This window comes from Ursus maritimus, unplaced genomic scaffold (assembly GCF_017311325.1).
Source record: "Ursus maritimus isolate PB19 unplaced genomic scaffold, ASM1731132v1 scaffold_23, whole genome shotgun sequence".
Classification (NCBI taxonomy): domain Eukaryota; kingdom Metazoa; phylum Chordata; class Mammalia; order Carnivora; family Ursidae; genus Ursus; species Ursus maritimus.
Window position 1 is genome coordinate 12,240,706 of NW_024424786.1, and position 17,708 is coordinate 12,258,413.

A 17,708-nucleotide genomic window follows, 5' to 3' on the forward strand; every position below is an offset into this window, starting at 1 on the left:
GTATGATTATTAAATGGTATTTATTATTATATAATAGCAGGGAGAGGGAATAAAAAGAAAATATACATCAATATCAGATAACAGAATATATATATATATACATATATATATATATGAAAATACCCATGAACACAATAATACAGAAGCAGTAACTATTTATACTTTATTTACATTCACAAAGTATTTGTTTATTTATACTCACAATTATTTGAAGTAGCTTTAATTTCTAAGATTAAGCAGCAAGCTATTTATGTAGTTTGAAGGACCACTTATCATCCAGGATTTTGAGCTGATGATACCTGCCTGAGAAAGGCACAGGTTAGATAACCTACATTTCTTCTCAATCTCTTTCAAATTAATAATTACATATTATATTATGATCTGGAATCATTATTCCTAGAAGTTATTGCCTCTTAGAAAATTTATGATAGACAAAGACAAAATTGATTCATAGTAACTTAGGAAAGGTTTTTACCTTCATGCAGTAGATAAATACAACAGTAAAGAAAAATAAGATACTTCCAGATCATATTTCTAAGCAGTATATTCAATCCAGGTTTCTAGAGATCACAGAAACTTCCCAATGCATAGTATAAAAGGAATCATCTGAGATTCATCTTTCATGGAGGCAAAAGTGACTTTATTTTTAGTGATAGTCATAGTGAATAAAACTTCCAGACATTTTACAGAATGTTTTGCAATTTCTAGATGTGTGGTTTAGAGTCTAAGTGTCATTAGTTAAGATCCAAAAAGCTAAGTAGAGTACCAAGGAAGCAGCTAGAAAGTGCTGTCATGATTCCCAAGACTAATGTAAGGAACAAAATTCTATAAGGAAATGTCTGGGCATTAAAGATGGTTTGCCTATGGCTACCACCTACTCTCTAATGGTAAATAGTGGGTGGGTAGAAACACCTTCTCCCTCCTGGCCTACATCTTTTTCTCCATTTTTCTTTGATATCAATTCTACATGCATATACAAGTTCCATTATATATTTAAGAAGTCCTTTTTTTTTTCAGTAAAATGAGTGAAATAGGACATATTCTATGAAATTCACCTGGCATAAAACTAAATTCAAAAAGGGTAGTTCTCTGCTGAAAACTTCCTCAGACTCATAGGCTACTTTGGGTCATATATTTTATCAGAATACCTAGTAAGATTTTATTTTGTGCTGGAAATTGTCATTTATACATTAGAGAGATTCTGGGTTTTATATTCTTTTAAATATAAATATTTTATGTTCTTTTAAAGATTGTTCGTTTTTGGTCAGTAATGCATTTAAAAGACCAGTATTCACCTTGATGTAGACTTAAACATCCTTATACTATACTACTAATAGTAGAGAAAGAAAAAAATATACTGTCTATTCACTCAGATGAAGAGAGACCACTTTCCTTCCAGAAGCCACCAGTATATATCTTCTTGTCTCTGGCCTGATGTTAATTAGATGCCTAAACCCAATCACAGTCATTTGACTATGGAGTTGAGACAGAGGAATTCCTTTAAGAAATTACATCCCCATCCCTGGAACTGAGTGTTGAGATAACCTCTCCTAAAATGTATGACTGAGAAAGGGTGTAAGCCACTTTCCTCCAAAGTGTAGGTGTTCTTCAGGAGGAAAAGGGAATCAACATCAAAGATATAATGAAAAAATGATCCAGGATAGATTTTCTTTAAATGGCCATTAGTGTTACATGCATATACGTATACACACGTTGGCAATATTATACTTTTAAAAACTCGAATTTGGAGGAAAATTATATATGCCTGCTCTTATTTCCCAATGGAAAGGCTTCCTGAACTTTGTAACTTTGATATATTAAAACTTTTAATAGCACTTATAACCAGATGTTATTCTAAGCTATATTCCTGTGTAATTTAAGGTCTAAATTTGGTCCTTGTGCATGTGTTAGCCTTTCAGTTCCACACCTGTCAGTATCACTCCCAACTTCTTAATGTTGAAACGAGCAGACACAGTATCCAAGAATCTGATGGCCAAAGATAATCTTGGTACTACAACTTCCTACTTTTTTGAGGCTGAGTAGAAGCAAATAGGAATTGTTGATTTTCTGCCTCCTAACTTTACGGTAAAGTGGAAAGTAGAGATGATGGTGATGGTGGTGTGGTTGACTGTGTTGGCTCTCTTGACTGTTATCCACATCTTTTAGGTTAGTGCTGCTGAGCAGGGAGTATGCGTTTCTTATATGCTAATAGATACATTGAATCATACATAAAAAAATCAATCCTATCATTACCCTTTCACCACCCAAGTACATCCTACTGAGTACTTGAGAACATTTCTTTTATAACTTTATTATTATCCTCATTGGAAGAAAAATCTTAAACACACAAAATTTCTCCAAACTTCTGAGTAGATTCCAAACATTTTTAATCTAAAGGTCATCAGTAAATTTTGAGCACATGTCATTTAATATATGTGTATTTGTTAGTTACAAATAGATTATATACATTCATATGTTTAGTGGTGAGGAGGACCAGCTATGGATGCAAGCTGCCTAGATTTGAATTCCAGATGTTATTGCCCAGCTGTGTGATTTTGAGCAAGGTATTTCATAAATCTGTATCTCAGTTTCTCATTTAAGAAGGATAGAAACAATGCCATGTCTCAGACAGAGTTGTTATGTGGAATGAATATGTATAGAGAGAGTTTAGGCCCATTACCATCATGTTATCATTGTTATCATATTATTCTTTTACTACCATATCATGCATATTATAAGCATAAATAACATAGATGAGATTTAGAAAATGCCTAAATATAAGGGTATTTTTTTTATTATGCTTTGTTAGTTACCATACAGTACATCCTTAGTTTTTGATGTAGTGTTCCATGATTCATTGTTTGCGCATAACACCCAGTGCTTCATGCAATATGTGCCCTCCTTAATACCCATCACAAACCTATCCCAGTCCCCCACCCCCCTTCCCTCTGAAGCCCTCTGTTTGTTTCCCAGAGTCCATAGTCTCTCATGGTTCATTCCCCCTTCTGTTTACCCCCCCTTGACTCTTCCCTTCCTTCTCCTACCAATCTTCCTGCTATTTCTTATGTTCCATAAATGAGTGAAACCATATGATAATTGTCTTTCTCTGCTTGACTTATTTCACTTAACATAATCTCCTCCAGTCCCGAAAAAAGACACTTTTTGTGTTATATACAATACTAATGTCATCCTTTATAATCCAGCTCAATTTAAGTAGAATTCTTGAGGAAAACAGCAAGGCACAGCTCCAGAAGCAAGACTGGATGGTGCAGCCAAACCAAGCTCCAATGTTTTGTAGTCTGTAAAAATTACCTCCCTAAAGGCCCTGTCTCCAAATACAACCACATGGGAAGGGGTTGGTTAGAACTTCAAAATAGGAATTTGGGGGACTATAATTCAGTCCAGAACAACTAGAAGCATAACTGATTTATTATGTCAAAGTATATTCAGGGACTGGAGCTGGAACTTTGCAACTAGATATTTTGGTCCAGTGAAGAATTTACTACATATTAATTATTCCCGAACACACCATTTTCTGAAGCTTAACCAAAGGTAATACAGTATTTTTAACCTGAATTCTAAGTAGATTTCACAAAGTATTTTTTTTATTCTTTGCAATGAATGAAAGATGCTTAAAGTGAACAGGGACATTATGGAATTTACTAAAAAGATGTGCCTTTCTTTCATGTTATAGGCCCAACAACTTACTGATCTGGAACGAAAATTAGCTGTGGCCAAAAATGAGCTGGAGAAAGCAGCTCTGGACCGGGTAAGTTAACATCTCCGAGTCCTCATAATTGCAGTTTTCGCAGACAAAGCTAGGATAGACCCATTGATTCACTTGATTTATTGATGCACTTCCAGATGCTGTGCCTGAAAGATGGGTGTAGAATTCATGAGTGCTTGATATTCCCTTTGGAACCCAAATCTTTCCCCATTTTTGCCGCTACAGTAAATTGACTCAAGGTTGAGCCTTACGAGTTCATGACTTTTCATTTTCCACCTTACTGGTACATTTGTTCTGTAACACCATGAATAAACATGCTCTAAAGCACCAACAAAGATGCCATGGATTAACTCTGGGTGAATGAGTTATGAAACAGAGGGAAGTAGTCATTGACACTTTTCATTTTGGAAATCGTAAATCAGAGTTCTGGAGGGAGAATCATAAAAGAAGAAGGTAGCCCTCCTAACCAGCTCTGTTCCTATAAAGATAAGGCAAGAGGGAGTGACAGTCCCTCTTTATAACAGCTTTTCTTAAATATAATTCACATACCATAAAAGTCACATTTTTAAAGTGCACAAAGTTGTGCTACCATCACCACTAATTCCAAAAGACTTTCTTCACCGCTTTTTACCTCCTGTAATTCATTTTGGTTTTATTAATCTCTCATTGTGTTACAAATGTGTATGCTCAGGATAAACCACAACACCTGTTTGATGCTGACCTTTGCCTTTCAGTGCTCTTCATATGAGGCACATGTGGAGAATAGGCAGCTGGCATATGGAGAAGGAAGTAGAGAGGGAGAAATTGATTATATGATTCAGAATTACTGTTTTGCTTAATCATTGTGGAATGTGGCAAAATTTCTTAATGCCTCTCATTCTTTTTTTTCATTTTTAAATCAACTTTATAAAATCATAGGAAATAAACATTTGTTTATTCTTTAGTTCACTCAGAACAAAAGGGTGGAGTGACTTTAAAATAATCTCTTTGTTTACTCACACTCATATTAAACATCCAGTGTCATTTTCTGTAATACTGAGAACATATATCTAGCACATATTAATACAGGAACCTGATTCGGAGAAATCGATCACAGTATTTCGGACTTGAGAAGACAAACACCACATTATTCTCAGTCAAAAGCATGGGAAGTCTGTGTCAAGGGAACAGGCCACCCAGGAATAATCTGCATTTTACGAAGACTTCGACACATCCCCTGACTGAGATCAGTTCTTGATTGGGTTGGAGTTAGCAGCCATCATTCTGTCTACCACTGGAAAGGTAGACCCTCTCTTGTGGAAGATATTCTCTGGAGAATTTTTGTTTCATTTATATACAATATTTGACATGTAATAAAAGTAATTATAGACATGTGGAGAGGGACTACAATAATCTGATCAATATACAAAAAGAAACCAAGAAAAGCGTAACTGAAGCTGATTCAGACACTGGAATGAGAAAACAAAGATTTCACAAAGATTGATTGATTGATTGATTGATTGTGTGTGTGTGTGTGTGTGTGTGTGTGTGAGACAATAGAGGAAAGTAAACAAAACATAAAAGGATAAAATTTTTCACTGGACTTGGAGTCTATTAAAAACATCAAGTAGATATTCTAGAATTAGAACAATATAATGCATGTAATTGAGACTTTTAACTTTGTTCACTAGCAGATTGGATAATTGGACATAATAGAACTGAAGACAAGTAAAATGTAAGGAAAATTAATATCAAATGCCTATACTAACTTAGGGAAAGTACAAATAAATGGAAAGTAAACAGAAAGAGAATAAGAAATGTATATCAATTTTAAAAATGTTGAGGTATTTATAATTGGTGTCCCAAAAGGAAGGACAAACAGAAGCAATATTCGTAGAGATAATGACTTAAAATTTTCCAAATGGATAATTACAGATCATTCCAGGAGACAGATATCACAATCCTAAATCAGTATGTTTTCAACAATATTGCTTAAAATTGTATATAAATTTTTAAAAGCACACTTAAGACCCATGCACTTTTTCATTCTGCTAAATTTTAGTACAATTTATTAGCAACAGATACTTAACTAAGAAAAATAAAACTGTGAATAAAAACAATGAGATGTCACCTCAACACCATCAGATTGGTACACATTAAAAAGTCTGATGATCCCAAATTCTGATACATTTGTAGTGGGAGTGTAATTATTAAATCAGTTTTTAAGTGTGTGTATCCTAGAATTTGCACTTATCCCTATGTGCTTGGAAACATGCATAAGGACAGGAAATACAACAATGTTTGTATTAATACCAAATTGAAATAATTTAAATTTTTACTGTTAGAATTACCATATAAATTTCATATATTTTCTAAACTCATATTTTCATAGTAATCAAGATTTAATATTAATAAATAAATATAAAGAGATTTATATCAATATTAATACATCTGTAACATACACTGTTAAGTAAAGAAAAATTCAGAATTATATGTATGGTATTTAACAGTTGTTCAAATACACAAATCATGTTTGTTTTGGATTAAATATCATATAAATAGATGAAGTAGAAAAATACCTATCGAATTCAAGGACCCAATTGCCTTTGGGGAAAGATGGAGTAAAATCACACTGAGGATGCTTACAATTATTCTACTGTTTCCCAAGTGTTTCATTTTCCAATAATTATATAAACACAGATAGTCTTTAAGTTATACACACATATATATTGTACACATTATATACATGCATCATATAGTATAAACCTTATATATATTCATTAGGTATATGTAATACATGTGTACATATATATTACCAATATGTATATACATGTCATCATATATATTTTATAAAAGTATAATAAATAGCATATATGACAAATATATAATATATAATAAACATGATGCTTTTTAACATTTAATTAAGATTGATATTTACCTGATATTTGTTCTAATTGTTTTTTTCTTTTTTTTTATTACGCTCAGTTAGCCCCTGTGTAGTACATCATTAGTTTTTGATGTAGTGTTCAGTGATTCATTAGTTACATATAACAACCAGTGCTCATCACAACATGCGCCCTCCTTAATACCCATCACCATGTTACCCCCTGCCCCCCACCCCCTCCCCTCTGACACCCCCAGTCTGTTTCCCAGTGTCCATAGTCTCTCATGGTTCATCTCCCTCTCTGATATCTCCCCCTCAGATTTCCCTCCCTTCCCCTATGGTCCTCCATGCTATCACTTATGTTCCACATATGAGTGAAACCATATGATAATTGTCTTTCTCTGCTTGACTTACTTTACTTGGCATAATCCCCTCCAGTTCCATCCATGTCAATGCAAATGGTGGGTATTCATCCTTTCTGATGGTTGAGTAATATTCCATTGCATATATGTACCACATCTTCTTTATCCATTCATCTGTTGAAGGGCATCTAGGCTCCTTCCACTGTTTAGCTATTGTGGACAATGCTGCTATGAACATTGGGGTGCATGTAGCCCTTTTTTTCACTACATATGTATCTTTGGGGTAAATACCTAGTAGTGCAATTGCTGGGTTGTGGGGTAGCTCTATCTTCAACATCTTGAGGAACCTCCATACTGTTTTCCAGAGTGGCTGTACCAGCTTGCATTCCCACCAACAGTGTAAGAGGGTTTCCCTTTCTTCACATCCTCACCAACATTTGTTGTTTCCTGTTTTGTTAATTTTTGCCATTCTAATTGGTGTAAGGTGGCATCTCATTGTGGTTTTGATTTGTATTTCCCTGATGACTAGTGATGTTAACAGACACATTTTTTCATGTGTCTGTAAACCATTTATATGTCTTCTTTAGAGAAGTGTCTGTTCATGTCTTCTGCCCATTTTTTGACTGGGTTATTTGTTTTTTGAGTGTTGAGTTTGAAAAGTTCTTTATGTATCTTGGATTTCAATCCTTTATCTCTAATGTCATTTGCAAATATCTTCTCCCATTCTGTGGGCTGCCTCTTACTTTTTTTAACTGTGTCTTTTGCTGTGCAGAAGCTTTTATCTTGATGAAGTCCCAAAAGTTCATTTTTGCTTTTGTTTCACTTGCCTTTGGAGACGTGTCTTGAAAGAAGTTCCTGTGGCCGATGTTGAAGAGGTCACTGCCTATGTTCTCCTCTAGGATTTTGATGGATTCCTGTCTCACACTAAGGTCTTTCATCCATTTTGAGTTTATCTTTGTATATGGTATAAGGGAATGTTCCAGTTTCATTCTTCTATATGTAGCTGTCCAATTTTCCCAGCACCACTTATTGAAAAGACTGTCTTTTTTCCATTGGATATTTTTTCCTGATCTGTCAAAGATTAGTTAACCATAGAGTTGAGGGTCCATTTCTGGAGTCTCTGTTCTGTTCCATTGGTCTGTGTGTCTGTTTTTGTGCCAATACCATGCTCCTTGGTGACCACAGCTTTGTAATACAGCTTGAAGTCAGGCAACATAATGTCCCTAGCTTTGTTTTTCTTTTTCATCATTCCCACGGTGATTTGGGGTCTTTTCGGGTTCCATACAAATTTTAGGATTGTTTGTTCCAGCTCTTTGAAAAATGCCAATGGTATTTTAATAGGAATGGCATTGAAGTGTAGATTGCTCTGGGCAGCATAGACATTTTAACAATGTTTATTCTTCCAATCCATGAGCATGGAATGTTTTTCCATCTTTTGTGTCTTCCTCAATTTCTTTCATAAGTGTTCTGTAGTTTCCTTTACCTCTTTGGTTAGGTTATAATTGTTATATTGTTCTCTATATGCCTCTGTATTTTTCAAAATGTTATTTTAAAAAATGAAGAAAGTGTGCTATCTGTCGTCAAGAGCTTTCCATTTTTGTGACCACAGCTTAGCAACCATTTTTAAAAAAAAAATAAGTAAGATGATCATAGACTTGCTTTGCGATAGTATACTGTATACATTTAGCAGCTGTGTAAAGAAAAGAGGTTGTTTCCTAACCACCAGGTTAAACTATGGGTGTTTTGACACAGGATAGAGGAGATGGAATATTTCAGGTTGATTCATTTTGGAGTTCTTATGGTATCTGCTTGGTATGCAGTAGTTTTGAAGGACCAGGCTAAAATTCCACTTCCCAGGGACTTGGGTCTCACATAGGCACTTTCATTACTACATATGACCAAAACCACTTCATAGCTAATATGAATAACTCTTCAAAGAGGATATCTAGAAAGTGTTGCAGTAACAAATTAGTAAGGGCATTTTGTGAATTCTGATGATATTCTTTATTAAGGTTTAGATCTTTGGGACAAATGTTTTGAATGAACTACTAGATACTTTAACAACTCTGTTCCATTGTGATTGTCTCATTTTATATTTTTCCAAGTATTTAATATAATATTTAGTAGCTTTAAGGAAGCCTGCATGCCATTTTATAGAGTAGACCAAGTATAATTAATCCTACCAATATTCCAATTTTATGAGATTTTTTAATTTATGAAAAGAGTTTATACTAATTTATGTTAGTCTCTGACTATATCCAATTCATGCTACATAATATTATTTTTTAAAAAGGGACAAAACTCTTTATAGAGTTGGGAGGATCAGAAAATCAGAGATACATATAAATCCTAAAATTCAACTAAACCATCTTTTTTTTTTTAATCCATTCTCTAACCCCTACCACAATCTCTACAAAATGCTTTAAATCCTAGGAAGACATGGGATTCCTGTGATCCCGAGGCAGCCCAGCCTCCTCTGATTTTTTTCTTAGCAACTCTGACTGTTGGAATGTTCTTCCTTACATTAAATCTTTTCCCTGATCTGACTTCAGATTATCCACTTAGGTTCGAAATGGCTAAATAGGTTTGAAATGCCATTCGTGTGACTACCTTGCGGTAGGATCTATGGAAAACAGAAAACACCTATGATACGTGGTCTAGAGTTCCACACCTCTCACATTTTGTTGGGCACTAAAAATGAGGAAATAATTGTTTGTGGAGCCATAAGTTCCCAGAAGCACAGAGAATGAATGCATTTCATGTACTTGTGTGTTGTACAAACTGGCGTAGTCATGTAATACTAAATGGGCAAATTATAATTTGGCCTGAGTCACAGAACTCCAGGTTAACATAGAGGTTTTTTTTCTCCTTCGTCTACCCATTCTGTGCTTTTCTCCACCCCATCTCTATTCACTCCCCGCTTAGGTGTGCCTAGCCTACACCATGCTACAGTCTAGATTTAGCATTAGAGGCTTTATGTTGCAGTGTTTAAAAAGGTTCCCAGAATCAGTCTGCCTTTCTTCAATCATAACTCCTCCACTGAATGACCATGTTCAAATTCCTCAAATTCTTTATGCATCACTACAAAATGGAATACTAATAAACCTTACTTTATAAGGGTAGTGAGAAAACTGTGTGCATCCAAAAAAGTGAAGTACTAAGAACTCTTGGCACATGGAAAACACTCAGGAAGCATAGTAATTATTAACATCAATGAATGGGATTGTAGAGACTGCCTGTCAGTGTTAACAATTTTTCTCTTTAACCTTCAGGATCTTGTCATTCCTTTTGCTACAGTAAACTATAAAAGCATTTCATATTACTAGAGGTCGGTTTCAACAAATCTCTTGTACCATATGTATGAGGCTCATAAACTGCAGTCATAAATGCAGGTAGAAATGCTAGCTCACTTCAAAATGGGTAAAAACTACAGTTTAATGAAATTGCTTTTTACCTCTCTCCATCATCTTTATATGAGACTTTTTTACTCTCTGCACGTGCCTAGCTCCTAAGAATGTTATATCTGGGCTTCAAATAACCTCAAATACCTCATAAATATCATGAAAACATCTTCACACTCTAACTTGGTTCTCATGACATGTTTAATAAAAGAAGTTTCAGTTTACTATCACAACATAAACAATAATAATCTCATGATCTAAGAATCGGCCTTGTTTTTCCAAACAATCAATTATTTATTTGGCAATATCTTATGAATTATAGGTAGCCTCAGCTACTGGAATGTAAAAACAACTTTATAGTATGCAAATCTATCTCTCAAACTTTCATATAAAAAAATCTTTATTTATGTAAGTATGGAAAAGAGAGGCTTATAGATATTGAAGAAATGCTGAGAAAATTAAATTGGTCATATATACCTTAATGTACACATTATGTATATGTATAAATATGTGGGATAAATGGAAGCAAAGAATAAGCATAACACTAAAAAAATAAAATAATAAAATAAAATAAAAATTTCTATTGCATCTGACTGTCACAAAATTTTACCCAGGAAATCATGCATTATTTACATCCATATTAAAGATGACACATGTGAGGGGCACCTGGATGGCTCAGTCGGTCAAGCATCTGACTCTTGGTTTCTACTCAGGTCGTGATCTCAGGGTCTTAAGATCCAGCTCTGCTTGGAGTCTGCTTGAGAGCCTTTCCCCCTCTGTCTGCCTCTGCTCTTCCCCTTGCTTCTGTGTGCATGCTCTCTAAAAAATAAATAAATAAGTAAAATCTTGAAAAAGAAAAAAAAAGATGACAGATGTTAGGCAATCTGCACAGACCCCCAGGACTAAGGAGCAAAAGAACAAGAACCTGTTTTGCCATCTGTGTCTGACACATACCAGGAGCATCGTAGGTAGCTATTGATTGAATAGATAAATGAAGATCTAACTTCATAAATTAATGAACCTATTATTTATCCTACATACAAGGGACCTGGAGACTACCTAGACAGAGATAAATTTTTAGTGGAAGTTTTCTAATAGATATTCGGAAAAGGGGTTCATGGGCACAGGAACCAGCAAGTGTAAAGACTCTAAGATGCAAATACATTTGGAATATTTGATGGGCTGTAAATAAAAAGAGATTGAGATAATCATGTTCTTCCTAAAAAAGTTGGTATTTTACTATTATGTGGCAAAGCAAGCGAGAAAAGTGGTTTGGGGCAAGGAGGAGAAAGGCAGGACAGAAACAAGACTGACCCTAGGAGGCCATAGGTTCTAAGATCTTGGACAAAGTACATACCTTCTACAGTTTATACCGTATTTCATTAGGTGACATCTTGTTACAGTGAACTTCAAAGTGAACAGTAACCTGCAATTTCAAAACAGACTACAACTACAGTCAGCAGTATAAATGAAAATACAATGATGTCGTGGGATAAAATCATTGTCTGAGTCCTGCTTATGGAACTGGGTCAAGCCAAGTCTGAGTAGTGTCAGTAACAGGCTCTATTATGTCAGAGGGACTAACTAGAAAGCTGTTTTTGTGGTAGAAAGCTGAGCAAAGTAGGACAAGGTGGCTCACAGCAATCTGTGATCTCTGGCAGGAACAGTCTACAACGTAATCAAGGAACAGAGGTGGAATCTAAGGTAGGAAACGAAGTTGTATGCTTGTGGCCCAAAAAAAGAAATAAAATCAGGAGCTAAGAGATTAGGAATCAGTTGAAACACAAGAGCAAAGATAGCTTACAACTGTGGCTGTGAACCGTGGGGAGTTAGAGGTTACGTCTATGTGATGTTGATTCTGTTATCTGAGATGATCCTGACCATGTCAGGAGACCCCTAGGAACAAATGAGATGATCACATCAAATTCAGATAATTAAAAATATCACATACATGCACATCCTCGTGTATTGTTCCATTGGAAAATGTGTCTTCCCCAAACAGCATTTACTGAAAAATCGATGTTCTAAGCTATTAACTTGATACAGTTCATTATTTATTTTTGCATCCAAATTCAGCCATTACTCAGATATTTGTCCGTTTTGGCAACATATACTATAAGCCTGTTATAGATACAACTTTTACACACATCATGTGTTTAGAGGAGCCAAGATATAAATGCACCGAATAAAATAGCCATCATAACTTCCTGCATGATCTGAGATGATTGAAAGTCTGCATTTCAAAGCCACATTGACTTTGAGTCTGGGCCCAAACTTGCCTGACTCTGTTGCATTAGCTCTATTTCCATTGTCTCACTATAACATGTGAGACAGAAAACATATTTAAATTGTTCAGTGCCACCTGGAATAGTTCACTCCTGACCCAGCACACAGTGCCACGATGTCCCATTCTGTAGTGAGAGGAGACTTAGCCACGATTATAACAAGGCACCAGTAGAAAGAGAAATTTCAACTATTATTTCATTTCTTGTCATTGATACAGCTTATCACTTTCCTTCCCTGACATATAGAAATGGCATTTTCACCCAAATGTTTAAGTTATTGATTCAGAAAACTTTCTGGTGAGTTCCTTCTAATATGTCAGGGATTATGTTAAGTGCTAAATACACAGTTCTGAATAAAATAGGCAACTTGCACGTGTGTGTGTATATATATATATTTAATTTATATGTATATATAAAAATGTATATATGTGTATATATATACACATATATATATACACATATATATACATATAAATTAAAAATTAGAGACAAATTATATGAAGGACACAAATATAGGATTGAAGAATTCAGGGGCTCAGGCAAAGCAGATCAAAGGGACTATGTTGAGTAAAAGGACATCATTCAACTTGGCCCAGCTTGGCCCTGTCCTGTCCACATAATGACAGTCCTCCAGCCTAGTTCTTATCAGATTGTTATGTCATCTTAGACCATTTGTTCGGGCAATATTAATGAGAAGGAAATACATGTCAGTTCTATTTCTTACATATTCCCAGTTGCTGCTCTTCCTGCTGCTCTTTTTTGTCTTGTTTTTTTAATCTCTGGCCTGGACCAAAATAGAATTCTTAAACTACTGTTCTTCTAGAAAGACATTCTTTGTCATCTTAAAGATAAACCTTATCACATATCACATAAGAGTAGAAAGCTCAGAGGTAGACATTGGGAAGGATCTAACTCACAGTCGTTACTCTTCAGGAGACAGGAAATAGGAGCAGATACTGTATGAAGGTGTATTCCTGGCATAGAATATAGAAGATAGTAGTTCTGTTCAGAGAATACTGCCTCAACAGGAGGACAAGACTTCAGTGCTTCACTGACCCATGGCCACTCTGAAGGGGCACGCTCTACATGTGCCAGCTGGTCTAGGGATCTTGGCCGCAGTAACTAATCTCTTCATCTCTCTTACCGCAAAGGACACATCGCAAGTCTTGAAATGGACTATTATGGGAGATTTTCTTATTTGGGCCTACATCCATGCCCTTTATTACCCCTGAGTTACCGTAAGGTTTCCTAAGAGTTGTATTTCTCTCTCCATTTTGGCACTGGGGGATCTCTCTGTCATTTGTACTCAGCTTTATATTATTATCGTTGTTGTTGTTATTATTATTATTATTATTTTACTCTGTCAGAATTTAAAAATATTTTTAGGGATGCCTGGGTGCCTTAGTCAGTTAAGCATCTGCCTTCAGCTCAGGTCATGATCCCAGGGTCCTGGGATCGAGTCCTGCATCGGGCTCCTTGCTCAGCAGGGAGCCTGCTTCTCCCTCTGCCTGCAGCTCCCCCTGCTTGTGCTCGCTCGCTCTCTGTCTGACAAATAAATAAAATCTTCAAAAAAAACACCCTCCATTTAAAAAAATTAAATAAATAAAATAAAAATATTTTTAGCAGTGGAATCTGGTGGTAAGATGGGAGTTACAGATGATTGTTGTCTGCATTAGTTCAGTCTGCCTTGTGATATAAACCAGGGGGGGAAAAACAGTCTGAACCCTGAACTTTCATTTCTTCAGAGTAAAACAGTAATAATGATGCCAGTTCCACAGATGTCAGAAAGCATAAAATTATTTCTTGCATGTGAAAGAGCCTGAAATATTGTGAAATCCTATGCAAATACAAGAAAGTGTAAATATTATAATTTACAATCACATCAGATGAACTTCTACCACTTAACAAGGCCCGCAGGAAATAAGTGTTTTATTAGAAACAACATTGATTTTTTTTCCAATCTGCGAGCAAATTGAGTGGTGTTACGTGCTCTTCTGAGAAACACGGGGGCCTACATTGCCAGGGGAATGGTTTGTAATAAAAGAGATGGATACCAATAGAAAGATGGCAGGTTTCTACAGACATTTTCTACTTGACATGTCCTTGCCAGTAGAGTATCTCGATTGAATTCATGTCAAGTAGCATACATCTCTGAAATTCAGTGTTCAAAATATATCATGAGACACAGTGGCTCCTAAAAACAGATTGAGTGTGCATTAAACAGTGTGTCAGAGTGGAGTTTAGAAGTTAGGCAATTCAATTTGAAAACTGGTAGGTTTTTGTGTGGGGAATGAGTGTAGGCTAGGAGGACGGGGAGAATCAAATCAAATAAAGAACAACTGGAACCACACGTAAACGTTGCCATCTCTCTTTTTTCTGTAGGACTCACAGCTGAAAGCAATGAAAGAGACTGTACATCTCTGCCTATCAACTGTGTTCCGTAACCAACCTCCCCCTTTGAGTCTAACGAGGTCAAATCCAACTCAGCTGCCAATTCTACCTGGGACACTTGGCCCCATGATTCCTGATGCAAGTTCAAAATTCCAGGTACACCTCAGTCATGCTTTGAAAGTATAAGCAAGTAATGCACTGTCTTTATACTTCATTCTGTGTGACCATCAGAATGGACCCAAGTAAGATACGAAATTCACTGAAAGATTAGGAAGCAAATGGAAGACAGTAACCCTTTGTAAAGTCTCTGTGGTCATTTGGAGAACATTGGAAGACAAAATTTGTTTTAGAGAGCCAGGTGCTTTTTAGCCAGAATTGCCTAATTATAAAAATAATTAATATCATAATTATTCTGAAATAATCTAAAATTATTTTAAACCAATATTTTAACAGTACTATTTCAATTTATTTATAATAATTACAATCACTTAATAATATAATTTAACAATACAATATTTGTTATAGAATTTAATATAATTATGTTATTAATCATATTTTAATGATAATAACTGTTATTTATAATTAATTAAAAGAAAACATCTTATATTACATACAGGTATATACACCAGAGGCTTAATATGGAAAATATTTTCTTCTGGGGTGTAACAGTCATCCTTACAAAAGTGGATACTACTTTAAAAAATTAAGGCCATAGTTTTCAACACTTCCTGCACATGTGACTCTCTTGGGATACTTGTAAGAAAATTCGGACACTTGGGGGTGCCTGGGTGGCTCAGTTGGTTAAGCATCTGCGTTTGGCCCAGGTCATGATCCCAGGGTCTTGGGATCAAGTCCCACATCGGGCTCCGTGCTCAGCGGGGAGCCTGCTTCTCCCACTCCCCCTCCCCCTGTTTGTGCGCTCTCTCTCTCTCAAATAAATAAATAAATAAAAACCTAGAAGAAAAGAAAAGAAATCCTGACACCCCAAACCTATTAAATTCTTTCTGGTTAGGTTATAAGTCATCAGTAGTTTTTAAAAGCTCCCCAGGAGATTCTGAGAACCAGTGAATTAAGCAAAACTTCCTCGACTCCCACCACTACCCTGCATTAGACAGGGCAGAGGGGCATTTGTTGCTTTCTGTTTCACTTGTCAGATTCCATTTACAGGCTCTACATTTAAATAAATCCTACACTCTGAAATAGTTATTGGAGAAAGTGTAGCTTCGGGCAGTATATTTGAAAGTGATGGCTGACTGCTAGCCTTAGGACCACTTGCTGTAAAGTGAGTGTTCAAGATGCCAGTCCGCCTTCTAATGCATATCTCTAGCGGTGGGCCCGGAAACGCCTGAGAACCACCGATGCGTTACCCAGTGATGCAGTACTTTGGGGGCTTTCTTACTGCCTATTCTGATTCTCTACACTTGAATTAAAAAGGGTGTGCACAAATGTCAGTTTAGAGAAATACCATTTTCAGAATCAAAAACAAGAGAAAAAAAAATGTAATGTTATGTTTTTATCTGTAACTAATCAATGTATGGACTGCACAGATTTAGTCCGTATAATCTCATGTTTCTCTGTCAAAAGTCATTTAAAAATACATATTTTCATTTCATCTTATTCTCTTTTTACTCTGTACCTAAGGATCTCTAGAAATGTTTAGGCCAGTGTTTTTCTCCTTTATTTCTTTCCTGCCTCTTTGGAAACTCTGGGTCTAAAGTGTTCATTTGCTTAACCAAAGGCAGGGAAGAAAGTTAAATAATAATATATTTGTTACGTTAGGAAAAATCCTGAAGAAATCCATTGACACTGGTCACTGGTAAAATGCCAGGCTTCTCACACAGTGTCACGCACCCACTGGGAAGCCCACACCCTGCCCCCTTAGTGTTGGTCTAAGAGAGGAGCAAAGGTTCAGCCTTATTAAGTCTGTTGACTTTGGGCAAAGCACTTTGTAATTCTGTGGGCACACAGGATGCTCATCTCCAACTCAAAATATGTTTGTTTAGGCCCAATTAAAACTGGGCTCTTTATGACCCTGAACGTGTGGAGGAAGTTACTGATTGTTACTTTAACTGATTTACTATGAATAAATGTATGTCCTGTCCTTGAAATAAATAATAAATATTTATTATTTTCCTTGGCTTATCACAGAAAAATGTAGGAAGCATTTAGATGAGGCTGGTTTAGGAATTGCTCATTTCTCAAAAAGCAATAACAGAAAAATCCAATTGTTTAAGATAAAGTTCAATAAATGTAAGTTGATGTACTATAGAGCACCCTGTTTTATGGATTAGCATTAAAAGCTTCTCTAGTGTTTATGTTTTGCCTGCATTCTTTATCTTTTCATTAGTGGTGGAAATTGTATTTTATGTGTACTTGGGGTTTCGGCTCTATGCCGGCGCCTCAGAAAACATTTTTAAAATCCCAAATAATATGATGTGATGTGGGGTGTGCATAAGAGAGACCCTTCAGTCACGGAATCTTTTTTTCTCCGTATGTGAACCAAGGAACTTTTAAATGAGGACATTTAACCGGTACACCTTTGGAGTTGGCTAATTGTAGCTGCAGTGACGTGATGTGCCTGCCTGAGAGCTGTGAGGGGACCACATCACTTACTTTCCCTGTGCCTCAGTTTCCCCAAGTGCCTGTCAGAGTGTTGTTGTGGCATGAACATTACAACTA

The 17,708-nt window shown here is 35.8% G+C and overlaps 1 protein-coding gene across 1 annotated transcript in view; it reads left to right on the top strand.

The window, feature by feature from the left end:
- Positions 1–17,708, top strand: part of LUZP2 (leucine zipper protein 2) — a 235,305-nt gene that overhangs the window by 154,352 nt on the left and 63,245 nt on the right. Inside the window, exons 5-6 of the mRNA XM_008686893.1 lie at positions 3,695–3,769; positions 15,021–15,185. Of these exons, the coding sequence (XP_008685115.1) occupies positions 3,695–3,769; positions 15,021–15,185 (240 nt within the window). The remainder of the gene's footprint in view (positions 1–3,694; positions 3,770–15,020; positions 15,186–17,708) is intronic.